The sequence below is a fragment of the Dendronephthya gigantea genome, unplaced genomic scaffold (genome assembly GCF_004324835.1).
Source record: "Dendronephthya gigantea isolate DGI-Jeju-01 unplaced genomic scaffold, DenGig_1.0 000028F, whole genome shotgun sequence".
In the NCBI taxonomy this organism is placed as follows: Eukaryota; Metazoa; Cnidaria; class Anthozoa; order Malacalcyonacea; family Nephtheidae; genus Dendronephthya; species Dendronephthya gigantea.
This window is the reverse complement of record NW_021163038.1, coordinates 910,820-925,966: the sequence shown is the minus strand read 5'-3', so window position 1 is coordinate 925,966 and position 15,147 is coordinate 910,820. Positions and strand designations below refer to the sequence as shown.

The following is a 15,147-nucleotide window of genomic DNA, read 5'->3' as shown; positions in this document are numbered from 1 at the left end:
TATAACTTCTGTCAGCACACTGGATAGCTCTAGAAACCTAAACTAAACTAACTTTATTTATACTGGATAGCTCTATCAGTTCTAAACTGTTCTTCGATCTAGAGGTCCAGTAAGGATCATCTCTTATTGATCCAGTGTTACTACAGGAGGAAACCTAAACTAAACTAACTTTATTTATACTGGATAGCTCTATCAGTTCTAAACTAATAACCTAAACTGAACTGATTTTATTCATATATTGCACACAATTGGGAAGTCCAGTGATTTTTTAATTATCCTGACACCAGTAAACTAGCTTCATTTATGTCGAAAGCCTCTATCTCATTAAGGGCATTGTACGTACCAGGAGATATGTTTCCATTCGACACTGTATCTGATTTATATGAACACGAAATATCGTTTACAACGTTTATTTTCTTCTTGTTGCTATTTGTATGTTTGATCGTCATTAGAGTGGTACTACTTTTGTCAACGTTGCATATTGGCAGGCATTGGTTGAAACTGTAAAACTGGGGAGAGTAGTTTTCCTCGTTCATTTGTAATCTCTCCTGAGGTTTGCTACAGTCCATTATTTCTGCTGGATTTTTAAATGCATTTTGTTTCATGTACTCCACCTTCCCTGAAAGCAAATGAATAATCGAATATAAGTTATAAAGGTGACCCAAAGGTGTTCTTGAATATGAGCTACCTTAAAGTGATCTGATGTTGTACAGAACTCACTACTGAGTTAAGCATGGTTAGATCATGCAGAGGTGGTACATGTTCTTGAATGTGAGCTATCTTAAAGTGATCTGATGTTGTACAGAACTCACTGCTGAGTTAAGCATGGTTAGATCATGCAGAGGTGGTACATGTTCTTGAATGTGAGCTACCTTAAAGTGATCTGATGTACAGAACTCACTACTGAGTTAAGCATGGTTAGATCATGCAGAGATGGTACATGTTCCTGAATGTTAAACTCAGCTTCTTTTATGATACGATCGAGGATACGATATTGCACATGTAGATGTGGTACATATTCTTGGACAACATCTTTAAGACTTTAACTATTTTAAATTTGCATTTATTTCAAAAAGAGATTATCTTCATACTTTCTTGAACGGTGCTTTCATAGTTTTCATTCTTGCGTTCGCTTCTTGGTCCACATTTGCAGGAAGTGTGGTTGCGAAGTGTGTATTCATACACTTTGCCAGACATCGAATTCTGGACCACAGCATTGATGAGTTGCGTTGTCGAAGGCAAAGGAAAGTCAGGACACGAATCACAAACACAGCGATTAATCTTTATGAAGTACGGAAAGAAACCTGGCGGAGTGGCGAAGTTGTTGAAGATGGAAACTGTCGTTGACTTCGTATAGCATTTGGAGTAAACTGAAGTGAATGCAACGAGTTAGTTTCATTGTGATCGTTAGAACTGATAGAGCTATTCAGTTTAGTTTAGGTTTCCTCCTATAGTAACACTGGATCAATAAGAGATGATCCTTACTGGACCTCTAAGGAAGAACAGTTTAGAACTGATAGAGCTATGCAGTATAAATAAAGTTAGTTTAGTTTAGGTTTCCTCCTGTAGTAACACTGGATCAATAAGAGATGATCCTTACTGGACCTCTAAGGAAGAACAGTTTAAAACTGATAGAGCTATCCAGTATAAATAAAGTTAGTTTAGTTTAGGTTTCCTCCTGTAGTAACACTGGATCATTAAGAGATGATCTTACTGGACCTCTAGGAAGAACAGTTTAGAACTGATAGAGCTATCCAGTATAAATAAAGTTAGTTTAGTTTAGGTTTCCTCCTGTAGTAACACTGGATCATTAAGAGATGATCTTACTGGACCTCTAGGAAGAACAGTTTAGAACTGATAGAGCTATCCAGTATAAATAAAGTTAGTTTAGTTTAGGTTTCCTCCTGTAGTAACACTGGATCATTAAGAGATGATCTTACTGGACCTCTAGGAAGAACAGTTTAGAACTGATAGAGCTATCCAGTATAAATAAAGTTAGTTTAGTTTAGGTTTCCTCCTGTAGTAAAACTGGATCAATAAGAGATGATCCTTACTGGACCTCTAGGAAGAACAGTTTAGAACTGATAGAGCTATCCAGTATAAAGTTGTTTCGGTTTTGATTTGTATCGAGTTGAGGTCATCATGTTACCTGTTGCGTTTGTCAGTGTGAAGGTGAGGCAGATGAGAAGCAGTGATGAGTTGTTGAACCATATCCTTCGAGCAGTCAAATTTTCGTTCGACGCTAAGCTTCTGAACTTTATGAAAGCTGTTTCAAGAAAAAGATGAAGATATATTAGTTTTTCTAAAAACGTACCTCAAGACCCTTCCTCCTGCATGTGAGAAAGGCCGTTTTATTTCTGAAAATGGTTTCTAGAAATTGCAAAGAAAATCCATCGCTTGTATTGTCGAGGTTCCCTTTGTGTTTTTTTCAACTATTTAGTTTCGAAAGCATTCTTCACGCGTGGTTTGACCTGTAGTATAAACTTAAGCCCGGAAGTAAAGACTGTAAAGTACGTTTATCAGCTACTTACAGTTCATTTGTCGATATTATCTGTCAGTACGTACAAATGTTGGTATCTCTGACGATGTGCGAACATTGACTGCACACATTTTAATAATGTGCTGTATTTATTGCCCTTTTAACCGACCCATAGGGTGTTCATGGTGGGTTTGGTGTTTACCAAAAACAGCCTGAGCATGATTGGTGGTGCAGTAAACAGCCCCTAAGGGTTGTCCTCTGGTCATGAGATATCTGGTTTTTGCATCGGCATGCCCGCAGGGCGATGCTAAATCTATGAGTCAGTACTTAAATCTAATTTATTTTGTTTATTTATATACCTAACAAAATTGTTTGATTTTTCTAGGTTCTGCCAAAATGACAGCGCAAACGTAAATCCCATATTCCAAGAGATTGCGTCGTATGTACTAGCATCATCAGGTAGGACCATAGGACGCAGGTGAATGATTGCGTTTTAAAAATGGTGTATAAATATAGCGTTAGAGGGATAATTTCTCGAAGTAATTTTTAACGATATAATTGTTGAATAATGTGCCCACTATTCACCTCTGGGGTGACGGAGGTTTGATTAATATAGTATTAAGTTGTGTTGTTAAATATTTGATGCAAAAAGCTCTCATGATTTTTGACGAACGGCAACGAGATAATCTCTAAAGCATTCAATAAAGTATTACTCGCGCGTTCCACGCGTCAAGTCAGCAACTCGCGGGCGCGTACGTACGTACTAGGTGACGTCATATTTCAAGCTTATTAGCATATTATTCGGAAGCAGTTTTCTAAATTTAATTAAAAGTCTGTATTGAGCTATCATTAGAGGCGTTTCCGTTACGACGAATAACAATACTCTTAGCGGTAAACGGTATAAAGTAGTCTAGAATGACCCAGAAGGATTCACAAAAGATCTTGTACTAACTAAAAGAGCTTGTACTAACTCCATGAGCTCGTGAAAATTTCGCTGAGTTGTTTCCTCTGGGTATTTTTAGCGGCGGGAAGCTAAAAAAACTCTTTTTGATGAAACATGAGACGGATGTAATTAAACTCTGTGATATACAAACGCCGATAACATTGTTTAACATTTATATTTTCAAATTACAAGTTACATTATTTGGTTAGAACAATTTTCGGTCTAAATATGTGAAGCATTTCGTCAGTTTTTACAGTCTGAAAGTAATTTTTAGCATAACGATTATCTCTTTCGTTATTGTAAACATGTCATTTTCACTGATTTAAAATAATCCGCGTGAGAATTCGTCTTTATTCTGCAACCAGCGTAATTTTTATTGTGTATTCTGACATCGTATGTATAGATTAAAGTTCGCTCCTGCAGTCTGTACACAGTTCAGGTCAATCAGTTTTACTCAGTGATAATGATCTCGCTTTAAAAGTAACGAAGTCTTTGGAAAATGCTTTCGAATAATCTTGTTCGAAAGATAACAGCTTTTATACACGAGAGGGTCACGCTTTTTACATTAGCCAAGAAGTTATATATTACGTCTATCATTCTATATATCGATAGCTTACTGATATAAATGAAGAAAATCAACACTCACGAGAACATTACATTATTGTGTAATATAGAAATTTAAAATTCAATTTTAAAATTCGTTGCTTGTTTTACGAAGTAACGTCTTCATAATCTGGTGATAAAACTATGGCACAGAGAAATTTATTTTTGTGAAAACAGAATTCGTATACGCACACTTACTCATTTTTAGCTGAAGTGGAGCTGGATTTTCCTTCTCTGAGAAGAGTCTTTGTATTCAGTCTTTTCGAATCGATCGAGTGTGCAGCAAAATACAATCTTGCTGAATATATATACCTGATGTATAGCAGACTTATTTTTTGCATGGTTAACCGCAAAAAAGGCTTTTGGCTGTATGGTGCTGCAGCTATTTGTCCCCTCCCAGAAATTAAATTCAGCCTAAATTGTGTTCTATTTGAATGCAGTTTGTAAACGAAACTTATATTCTTCATTGCGAATCAACTCAAATTGCATTATTCCGTACTTTTTATTCCCTGATTTTTGAAATGAAACATTTGAATTGGAACATAAAATAGGAAAGGATTTGACCTCACCCTCACGGCAAGAGCATGACCTTTCGTCAGCTCAAAGGCACCAGGGAAAACGGTTGGTTGATCACCTATGCAAACACTCGGAAGTTATTGTTGTATGTGGTATATAATTAGCGATAAAATTCGTGATGCAAATTGCATCATAACGCTGCACTAATATGGAATGGAATTTGCAGTTATACCATTAGAATATTGTTTTAGCGATTAAAATTGCTACGTTAGGGTTAGGGTTTAGGGTTAGGGCTAACTGATTAACGAGAGTGTGCACTAATTGCTCAAGGTCGTGAGAAACCTTTTACAACGTTTGTCTGAGTGTGGGCAGTCTCTCAAAATAACGTGGTGCGGCAGCCACCTTTAAAGACATCCTGCTTCCCCCCCATTACCTTCCAATGTTCTTAGCACGAAACTTTAACACGTTGACTCTAAACTGTTCTAAACTGAGTGAATTTTATTTACCATAACTTTATTTACACTGCATATTGCTTATATTGTACATGTAGATGTGGTAGATATTCTTGGACAACATCTTTAACTATTTTGAATTTGCATTTATTTCAGAGAGATTATCTTCATACTTTCTTGAACGGTGCTTTCATAGTATTCCTTCTTGCGTTCGCTTCTTCGTCCACATTTGCAGGAGGTGTGTTTTTGCGAAGTGTGTATTCATGCACTTTGCCAGACATTGATCCAGTGTTACTAACGTACTACTGGAGGAAACCTAAAATAAACTAACTTTATTTATACTGAATAGCTCTATCAGTTCTAAACTGTTCTTCCTAGAGGTCCAGTAAGGATCATCTCTTATTGATCCAGTGTTACTACAGGAGGAAACCTAAACTAAACTAACTTTATTTACACTGGATAGCTCTATCAGTTCTAAACTGTTCTTCCTAGAGATCCAGTAAGGATCATCTCTTATTGATTCAGTGTTACTACAGGAGGAAACCGTAACTAAACTAACTTTATTTACACTGGATAGCTCTATCAGTTCTAAACTGTTCTTCCTAGACGTCCAGTAAGGATCATCACTTATTGATCCAGTGTTACTACAGGAGGAAACCTAAACTAAACTAACTTTATTTACACTGGATAGCTCTATCAGTTCTAAACTGTTCTTCCTAGAGATCCAGTAAGGATCATCTCTTATTGATTCAGTGTTACTACAGGAGGAAACCGTAACTAAACTAACTTTATTTACACTGGATAGCTCTATCAGTTCTAAACTGTTCTTCCTAGAGGTCCAGTAAGGATCATCTCTTATTGATCCAGTGTTACTACAGGGGGAAACCTAAATTAAACTAACTTTATTTATACTGGATAGCTCTATCAGTTCTAAACTGTTCTTCCTAGAGGTCCAGTAAGGATCATCTTTTATTCATCCAGTGTTACTACAGGGGGAAACCTAAATTAAACTAACTTTATTTATACTGGATAGCTCTATCAGTTCTAAACTGTTCTTCCTAGAGCTCCAGTAAGGATCATCTCTTATTGATCCAGTGTTACTACAGGAGGAAACCTAAAGAGACAAATCAAAGGAACAAAGAGGCGAAATAAAGGGATGAAAGAGGAAAATCAAAGGAACAAAGAGGAAATTCTGTCTGAATATTGCATGAAAGTGAAACGTCAATTCATGATGGTGCTATTATCTTCGTATCAGTCTTACACCACCGTCTGTGTGAGAACAGGCCGTGAAATGCGGTCACAGCCGGCTTTCTAAGCCGCTCCGAATATAGAACTTGGTTAAAGTGGGCGACGCGGGGCGATTTTGGATGCCGGGCTGCAACGGATATATGAATGAAAATAAAATTAAATCTTAGAATATTCTGTATGACACGCTGCGGTTGTTTAGGTTTGGACTGGTAAACGAAAATTCATCCTATTCTATGCAATGTGTGCATCTCTGCATGTTCTGTCATGGTATCATATGTTTTGGAAATATTGTTTCCCATAAGGTTTATAATCTCCGCCGTTTATACGCAACTTTGACGGAGTACGAAGAATCAGATAACGCAATAAAAACGCATAACCTCTAGGTTTTTCTTTCCTTGTTAATTAAATTCAATGTTTAATTGCTTTGGCGTGGGCCATGTGGATTTGGTGCATTGGGGCCCATTGTAACTGATGTTTACACAGTGTTGTGGTGACCTTATTACTAGTTTAAATTAAATAAGAATTAAGTTATAATCTCTTAGAATAAGGTCTAGACGCAATAATCTCATTGTTATGGTTTAACACTGGCTATTCTCTCATGCAAAGGCGCATTCGCGAGCTTTCTGTGTGTACTTGCACCCAAGTTAAAACAAGCAAAGCAGTATACCGTGTCTATATTAGGACTTAATCGGGGAAGACATATCACTCCCTTCGTCTTATGCCTGACTGATTTTACTGTTTGGAAGCGATTGGGGGCTTTCAAGGACGTATATAAACAGCCATTAACAAGCTTTTTTTGGAGCGAGAGGATTCTGGCAAATCTTTGATGACAGACATGCTTCATGAAGCCCTCTCGAAGCGAACGCACTTCCCCCGCGCCGGTTTTGGCACCTGAAGATCGCGTGCGCGCATGCTGCTCACGAAGGACGACATTCAGGTTCTGTTGACAGAAGGTAATTGGATCCCACAGAATTGGATCGTAGAACAGACCATAACGGCGAACTAAAGGCGGCCAGGATATTTTATAAACGAGATAGATCTGCATTCTCATCTTGCATGGATATTTGTTTTGGGTGCAATTTGACTGGGCGAAATATTTTGAATTTTACCCAGCCAAAAGCGCACGTGGAACAATTATTGCCATCACCGTAAAGCGAATATCCAACAAAAATATATTTCGCCTGCTTTTTTTTGGATCGCAACCACTTGAACTCTTCTACCTGACTGAGCACGAATAAAGAAATAAGCGTGGCCAATATAGCATTATAGGGTGTATCATCATGATACATTGCGAAAATAGCATACCTCGATATCTGTGTAAATAAAACTTTGTTTACAATGAAGTCGATGTATTTACACGCGTCACAGCTAAAATTGGTACTAATGCTCAATTAATATGCTCTAGCTATCAGTAAAACGGACGAGCACGGATAAAATAAGTACGGGTATACGCATTATGCCGGGCCGTGCCGATGAATTGAGTTTAGACTGTAGTTTAAACGGGGATTAATTATGATTACATATATAACGCGATTTGGGAATACATTTAAACTCGCTCCTTGCTATTAGAAAAGTCAACACAAGATGATCAACCAGCTCTGAACTATATGGAATTTTCAAAAACATCTCATTTCAAAAAAATTTGCGGTTGTTTGCTTTCCCTTGGAAACAGCTCCGTATAATGATGTTACTGAAATTCTTGCATGGTTGATCCTGAATTGGATCACGATTACTTGTGGTCTTATTTATATAATTATACTGTAACGGCAATTAATCATCCTTGTCTTTTGTCCCAGCTAAAATATTTGACACATTTTCTTCGTGGGCACCCACGCCAGTTTAAGAATATAATTTGTTTAACAATTGTGAAAAATGTCGAGAATTGTCACTAATAGGCTGTTAATTGATCATAATGATTGTAATGTTTTCGGCACTTGATATTGATATGCCTAAATGTAGTGTTTGTTTTTCTTGGTTTCTTTATTTTCCAACCGCGGGAACGTATTGTGATTGCTGTTTGACTCAGCACTCAGCAGTAGTCCTTAGGAACAGTGGTCAACATTTTTGGCACATTTCTTGCTTAAATTCACTTTATAGGAAATTGATGAAATACTTTAGTGCAATTCAGTTTTGAGGTGTGAAAATATTTATCGTTTTATAAACTTGTCTGCAGTCATCACCTTATCAACTCATCATTTGGGCATCATTGGGCCACTTGTTTAATCGTTTTTATTGCACGAGAGCCCCATAAATGTTTGATGTAGAGTAGGAAGGTATACTTACCTGACCGTTACCAGAATGTGGTATCAGAGATGCTTTGTAGTTGGTGGTATTTTTAGAAGGGTTTCGCGTGTGGTCAGCATCTTCTATATCTGCATTGCAATGTGTGATTCCAGGAGTGCCTTTTCTTGGCAAGCACAAACATTGGCAGTCTCTTTTGAGATGTAGGCACTATAGGCAGTCACGTAGCAATGTTAATGCTCGGTGGACGAAACTGATTAAAAAAACACACGAGATATTTCGTCGCAAAAGGTCTTATGAAACCAGGTCCTAGAATATAAACCGATAAGCTGGACTGCTCGAGCAAACTGGATCATCGTCTTTCACTCGCTTCCAGACAAGAGAAGTCCGCTTGAAACAAATCTCTAACTTACATAGTCTATCTAATATATAGTCTATATTAATCCTTATTCCTTTTTTAGTAAGACCTTCACCGTTATAGTGGTTTAACATAGTTACAAAATTCTTGTTTCTTTTTAGGCAGTTATCGCCGTCAATAGTAAGGTTCATTATTTCTCCAACTACATGCAAGTGGTGAGTTTATAAACTTTTGTATTCCATGTTAATTAATCACTGAAACTTGCTACAATCTTAGACAAAACCTGTCGAGAGTATGTCACTAAGCATTTTCGTATAATTTTCGTAAATTTTCATTTTTATTTTCTCTGCTGTTGCAACCCGGCATCCCCCCCCCCAGTTCAATTTTGCTGCCATTTTAATGCCAACGATGCCGAGTAAAGCTCATGTCGAAACGACATTGACTTTTGAGGCAGGAAGAGGGCAGGGATGCTGTTTAAGAGAATACACGCAATTGAGTGAATGAAACACGGCTCAATATTTCACCAGTAATCTCAAAGGTTCTGTCCAGGATTGTAGGCAATTTCTTTCTGAAGATGGGTAGCCATTTCATGTAGAAGTGCATGAGGTCAGGCTAACAAGACGAGCAGTTTTAATCGGAGTTTATTTGTCTGTCCCGTTCACGTACGTTTAGCATTGGTAAACTAGAGATGATCTCTCGCACGTCAGTCTCACGCGTATCATCGCGTTGCAGCCTAAGTTGCTTTGTCTAACACGAAGCAAAATTGCAGCAGGAAGGTGTGTGTCGACCGCACATTTAACAAATGTGAAAAAAATAAATCACTCAGACTCAGTCGCCAGTCCTTAGAAAAAAATGCGCAAGCAATTTGGCCCAAACTCAAGTCCAATGCATTTCGTGACGATGTTGCAACATGCAGTGATGAGTTTCGCTTCTTCGAAGAGTAAAGCACTTTCTTTTTATTATTATGCAATACGTTTCGGAAATTAATACTTGTGATTCAAGGTGCGCCGACGTTGTCTTCCGGGAGGATTCGTGAAACATCGTGAAACATCGTGAATCATCGTGAAGCCTCGCAAAATAGAATTTCAAATTCTGTAAACGGCCGTAATCGTATTCCCAAATACCAAACATTGTATAACTCTCACCATCCCCAATTACCCCTTATAGTGTCCTTCGAATCCCATAAACTTTAAATAGTTTTGCTTTTGGCAATAATTCTGAAATCTTTCACAAAAAACTCCAACGTTTTGGGCAGTTTTTCAATTTTATTTGAAATATATGTTAAATGTTTTAACAACAAGTGTATAAAAACATTGTAAAGTTAATTTCTACAATAACGATCATTATATGACTAATGTCAATTGTTCTTTCTCAATTCAAGCAATCTCCTAAAACTATGCATATATAAGTCAATATAAAACTAAGAATATATATCTATGAACGCTAAACAATGTATAAAAGTGAAGTAAATTAATTTTAGTTGTTAATCGTAACCGTTGCACAATTAAAATTGAGCTATTTTAATACAGGAAAGATTTTAGCTTGAAAGCTGATATTTTCTGACCTGTATCAAGATTTGTTTTGAGCTGAAATAATGTTGCAGACATATTGGTACTTGAACCTATGCATGCACATAGGTTTCTATTCTCTTTATATGGAGTGGGGCAACACCCTGCCCTCTATGTGGAGAGGGTTGTTACTCGTCACACGTTGCCCAGACATGCGCTTTGAATTCGTACAATCCTCACAAACTCACTGCTTACAAACACTAGAGATCAAATGCCCGTGGTGGGGGAAAGGGACCCAACATGGAAACTTCAGGGGGTGGGGGGCGTCGTATTCTGACATCTTCCATTCTTTCACTCACATCTCACTGTTTCAAGAAGGACCCCATGGACGGGGACGGGGATGGGGCGCTGCTCACTGCCCCTATTTCTTGCTGCTCTGTTCTTGCGTTTTCTCTCGTCACTGGATAGCCACATCCAATTATTCATGCCGCGACGGCATTCTGGGAGCCCGTTGTTTTACGAGAGACGGCTACATTGTTTCCATGTGTTTCCATGTGTTCACCCATAAATCATCTTAAACAATTTCAATCACTTCATGTCCTTTGCCGCCGGCACAGATGCAGTTCTTGTCGGCCTTATCGCTAGAACAGCTCAGAACACTATAGAACAGCCCCTTCTTACGATGACACAAGTTAAAATCGACTATAATTATCGACACCAGGACGAGCGACAGAACAAACGCGGCAAGAAAGACCCGGGGAGAGGCGATGCGTATAACCACTCCGTGCTCAGCTTCTAAATTAAAATAAATTCTTCATCACTCTTTCTAATACAATTTCCTTGCATGGTGTTATAGAACATGGTCTTACCTGAGTCATATATTTCATTAGTCGAAAGAGACGATTGATCAGCTTTCCTTGAAGATTTTGTCCCCTGTTTTTTTAAACTCGTATTTCGATTTCCAGAGCACGGTGGTGTGGTTGGCTGTTTTGTATGTGGTGAGCACGCCGTGTCGTTGAAATACTCGACTTTCGCTTCTTTTTCACTAATCATTTTTATTTTCAAAATCAAGTGATTTCTGGTGACGTAACAACCTGGCAAACATTGCTTGAATGGTATGAGCTTTTCGCAAGGTTTGACGTTTTCGCCATGAGGGTGAACCCTGTATCGTGGTTGAGGTTTGTCGCAGAATGATCCTGTCAGGCTTCTTAAGTTTACTGGGTTGTTGGGTAATTTTTTCTCAAATTCTGTTCTATTGACTAAGATCAAGAATAAAATTGAACATCCGGTTGAATTATATTTTTATATGGACAATTTTTTATTGAGTGTTACCGCAGGAGGAAACCTAAACTAAATTAACCTTATATGTATAGTGCATAGCTCTATCAGTTCTAAACTGTTCTTTAGGAAACCTAAACTAAACTAACTTTATTTATACTGGATAGCTCTATCAGTTCTAAACTGTTCTTCCTAGAGGTCCAGTAAGAATCATCTCTTATTGATCCAGTGTTACTACAGGAGGAAACCTAAACTAAACTAACTTTATTTATACTGGATAGCTCTATCAGTTCTAAACTGTTCTTCCTAGAGGTCCAGTAAGGATCATCTCTTATTGATCAAGTGTTACTACAGGAGGAAACCTAAACTAAACTAACTTTATTTATACTGGATAGCTCTATCAGTTCTAAACTGTTCTTCCTAGAGGTCCAGTAAGGATCATCTCTTATTGATCCAGTGTTACTACAGGAGGAAACCTAAACTAAACTAACTTTATAAGAAACCTAAACTAGGTTGTTTTATTCATAAGATCATGCCTTAACTCACTTTGGTTGGATTTAAGCGTCTTGTGCAGTATTGGCTTCTTAAAACCAGATTTGCAGGAGGTGTGGTTAAACACAACGTATTTGTAAAATTTTTTTGCGTCATTCAAATCCGCCACAACAATTTCTATCTCGTTTTGTGTATCTGGGAGAGGCCATTCATCGACGTCTGTAAAGCCTTTCGAAACACAGCGGTGTGTTTCAATAAAGAATGGTTCTCTGCCCTTTGGGGTGTCGAAGTTGTCACCGTAGATTGAGACAACTTCCACGGCTGGTTCTGAAATTACAAAATGTTGCTATGCAAATGTAGCATTACAATATGTAGTTTAAAGCAATTGTTGAGGAAACACGAATCTAAGTCACAAGTTTGTAATATCTAGGAATAAGACCGAGAATCGCGCAGTCATTGTTTTCCACCTCAAAAACGAGCTAGGGGTGAGGTAGCGTTTGTCCAGATGACAAACGCCTAGAATACACCTTTTTTATGATGACGTCTGAATGTCCGATTTAATACGAAGTTTGATTGGCTGGATAGTTTTGTGGAGCCAATCAAATTTCGCGTGTAACATCAGATTTTTCGCGTTTGACGTCATTATAAGAAAGGTCTATTCATTTTATTTACAGTTTCCCGTGGAGATATTGAAAAAGGGGAAATACCGTCGTTTTAGGAGTAGATATATGTTATTGTAAAAATAACGTCTGTGTTGAAGACTTGAAGTCATTCCCAGCAGACAAACAGTTCTTCATCAGTAAAACCAAATAGGATAAAATGCGAAATAAAATAGGATGAATCCGATATATATATATATATATATATATATATATATATATATTATATATACTCTTATAGTTTTGAATGATTCTACTTACCGTAACCATCCAGCTGATAAATATCACCACAACAAGAAACAAGAACAGGCGGTTGTACAACCATGGCGTAAAACAATCCAGTTAGGTATTCAGGTCTCACTATTTTAAAAGAATTTAGAAATGGAAAAACGAGGTTCAGCGTCTTGAGTTGAGATTGTTGTCAGGAACGGCGGAAGTCGTTTTTAGTGGCGGGGCAACTATATTCATGTCCTCTTCTCAGTAAAAACAATCAATCTCAAAAGAAACTCATTAAGCTGAACGTGAATACATAAATATTAGCTGCTCATTTAGGTGATTTAAGCCATTTTCCTCCGTTCTTGGTTGCTGGTTAACCTCGCTTCAGAGCACTTAAAATTTGTGTAAAAAGTTCCTAAATTTCAATCATCCACGGCAGGAATCATTCACGCTGGTTATTATAGGGTAAAATTAGACACGGCCAATTTTTCTTTCAAACATCCGCCGATTGAAATTATTCAAAGTTATTCAAGAAAGGCTTGGCGGCTTGTGGAGGCACCCGCATATCATACGTGGGCAGATAACTTTTCTATACGCCATGCTACCTTCGTTTATTCTGGGGAATGTATCGTAGTAATAAAGCTGAACATTAGAGATCCCCGGTTAGACATGTTTTATCGATATACAAGAACCGAAAACCATATAAATTAGCTCACACAAAGAACTCAGATGGACATATGCTTATTGAGATAAAGTCATTGACATTATATTAAGCTCACCATTACCTCGTCAAACCTATAGGCACGTTAGAAACACTGTAATGATGCAATATGTAATTAAAACACTTGATTCTTAGAATTTCAGTCACTATGGCGTATTGTGCGCGACATTGTTGAATCGTTTCGATACACGAAAAGCTTGTAAAACAGGTCTAGGATGAACCTTATGGAACCGGTTCTGCAGAGCGGAACCAATAATCTTTTTGTTTTGTAACTCTCGCTTTGAATATTGCTCAAGACAAACACAAGTTAGGTCTTACAATGTCACCTATAGTAATATCCACTCTTGATATCCTTTACGGACCCTCTATATTGTAAACATCCTGCGGGAATCATATCCATGATTTGCTTTCTAGAAATATACGTTTTCAAACTTTTTCAAGATCAACTTTACTTACCCATTTTTTTTCTCTTCAATTCACAAATTATTCTTAACGGGGAAACTTTCGCAATTGATTTTCTTTTAAAGTGTATGCAAAACACCACCATATATTATACTATATGAATGATTACTGTAGGCTGGTTCGTTCCGTTGTGCTCAAGCTAGAGACTGCTGAGGCTTTTAAATGCAAGCATTTCTCAATTTTTAGTTTGTACATTTTAATTTTGGTAAACCGCAGTTATGTGCTTGTGGAGAGCCAAAGAAAGCAACTGCTCTTTTTGCCAGGAGCGTGCGTGGGTTAATATAGTTCAAGTGATGTCCCCAAGATTGATTTTTTAAGATTCGCCCTTGAGAAACCCAAGAATGAAGTAAATACTTTGATGTTTTGCTCAGCACGTTGTGGCGGTGAAGCACATTCAGCTTGCCTGTATCCTAACCGATGATACCATTGTACTTCGTACAAGTTGTTCAAAGGTATTCCTTGAACTTTGTACAATTTTGTGCACTCTGCAGGGGGTGGCCGCCCGCTGAGAGCCCACGCGAATACATTTTTATCGTGAACGTACCATACGATAACATAGTACTTAGTTTTGTCAAAATCTGGTGGCTTCTTGAGTGTTCACGTCACTGATTTCGACACTTGCTTCTTATATTGGTTTCAGTCTCACCTACTCAAGATTCAAGCACTTGACCTTATGCTTGAATCTTCTGCATGTTTAATTCTTTATATTCAAACTCTCGCACGGTGATTACCCTTATTGAAATATGGCGAAACGTCCAGACGTTTAATTTTCTGATATATATAATATGTATATTATTCAAGCCAGGAACAGTTGAAGGGAAAATGTATATATATATTTTAAGAGTTATTTGACAATATTTCTTATGATAGAACGGTTTGGTCTCAGTTCAGGGGCCGGTTATTAGAAAGGCGTTTAGCTTAAACGGCGCATAAGTTCAAAATGGAAAACAAAATTATCTATCTATTGAACA

General features: G+C 37.6%; 2 protein-coding genes across 3 annotated transcripts in view; one reads left to right on the top strand and one right to left on the bottom strand.

Annotated features, from left to right (window-relative positions):
* Nucleotides 1-9,055, top strand: part of LOC114523582 (ankyrin repeat domain-containing protein 13B-like) — a 29,616-nt gene extending 20,561 nt beyond the window's left edge. Inside the window, exons 16-17 of one of the 2 annotated variants that reach the window (XR_003687039.1) lie at nucleotides 2,865-2,938; nucleotides 9,002-9,055. The gene's annotated coding sequence lies outside the window, so the exon portion shown is untranslated. Of the gene's footprint in view, nucleotides 1-2,864; nucleotides 2,958-9,001 lie in introns of both variants that reach the window. The other variant, XR_003687038.1, reaches the window with a different exon arrangement.
* A 603-nt stretch (nucleotides 9,056-9,658) lies between these two features.
* Nucleotides 9,659-14,192, bottom strand: LOC114523774. The gene is made up of 5 exons (XM_028544806.1): nucleotides 14,171-14,192; nucleotides 13,039-13,137; nucleotides 12,173-12,445; nucleotides 11,218-11,607; nucleotides 9,659-9,681 (listed from the first exon to the last, which is right to left on the bottom strand). The coding sequence occupies exons 1-5, from the start codon at nucleotides 14,172-14,174 to the stop codon at nucleotides 9,659-9,661; spliced, it is 789 nt and encodes a 262-aa protein (XP_028400607.1). The 5' UTR covers nucleotides 14,175-14,192.
* Between the last annotated feature and the right edge of the window lie 955 nt (nucleotides 14,193-15,147).

Coding starts and splice junctions, on each gene's coding strand:
- LOC114523774 (XM_028544806.1), bottom strand. Junction 12,446..13,038: donor TTATCAGCTGGATGGTTACG/GTAAGTAGAATC, acceptor TTGTAATTTCAG/AACCAGCCGTGGAAGTTGTC. Junction 11,608..12,172: donor GACGCTTAAATCCAACCAAA/GTGAGTTAAGGC, acceptor TCTTGATCTTAG/TCAATAGAACAGAATTTGAG.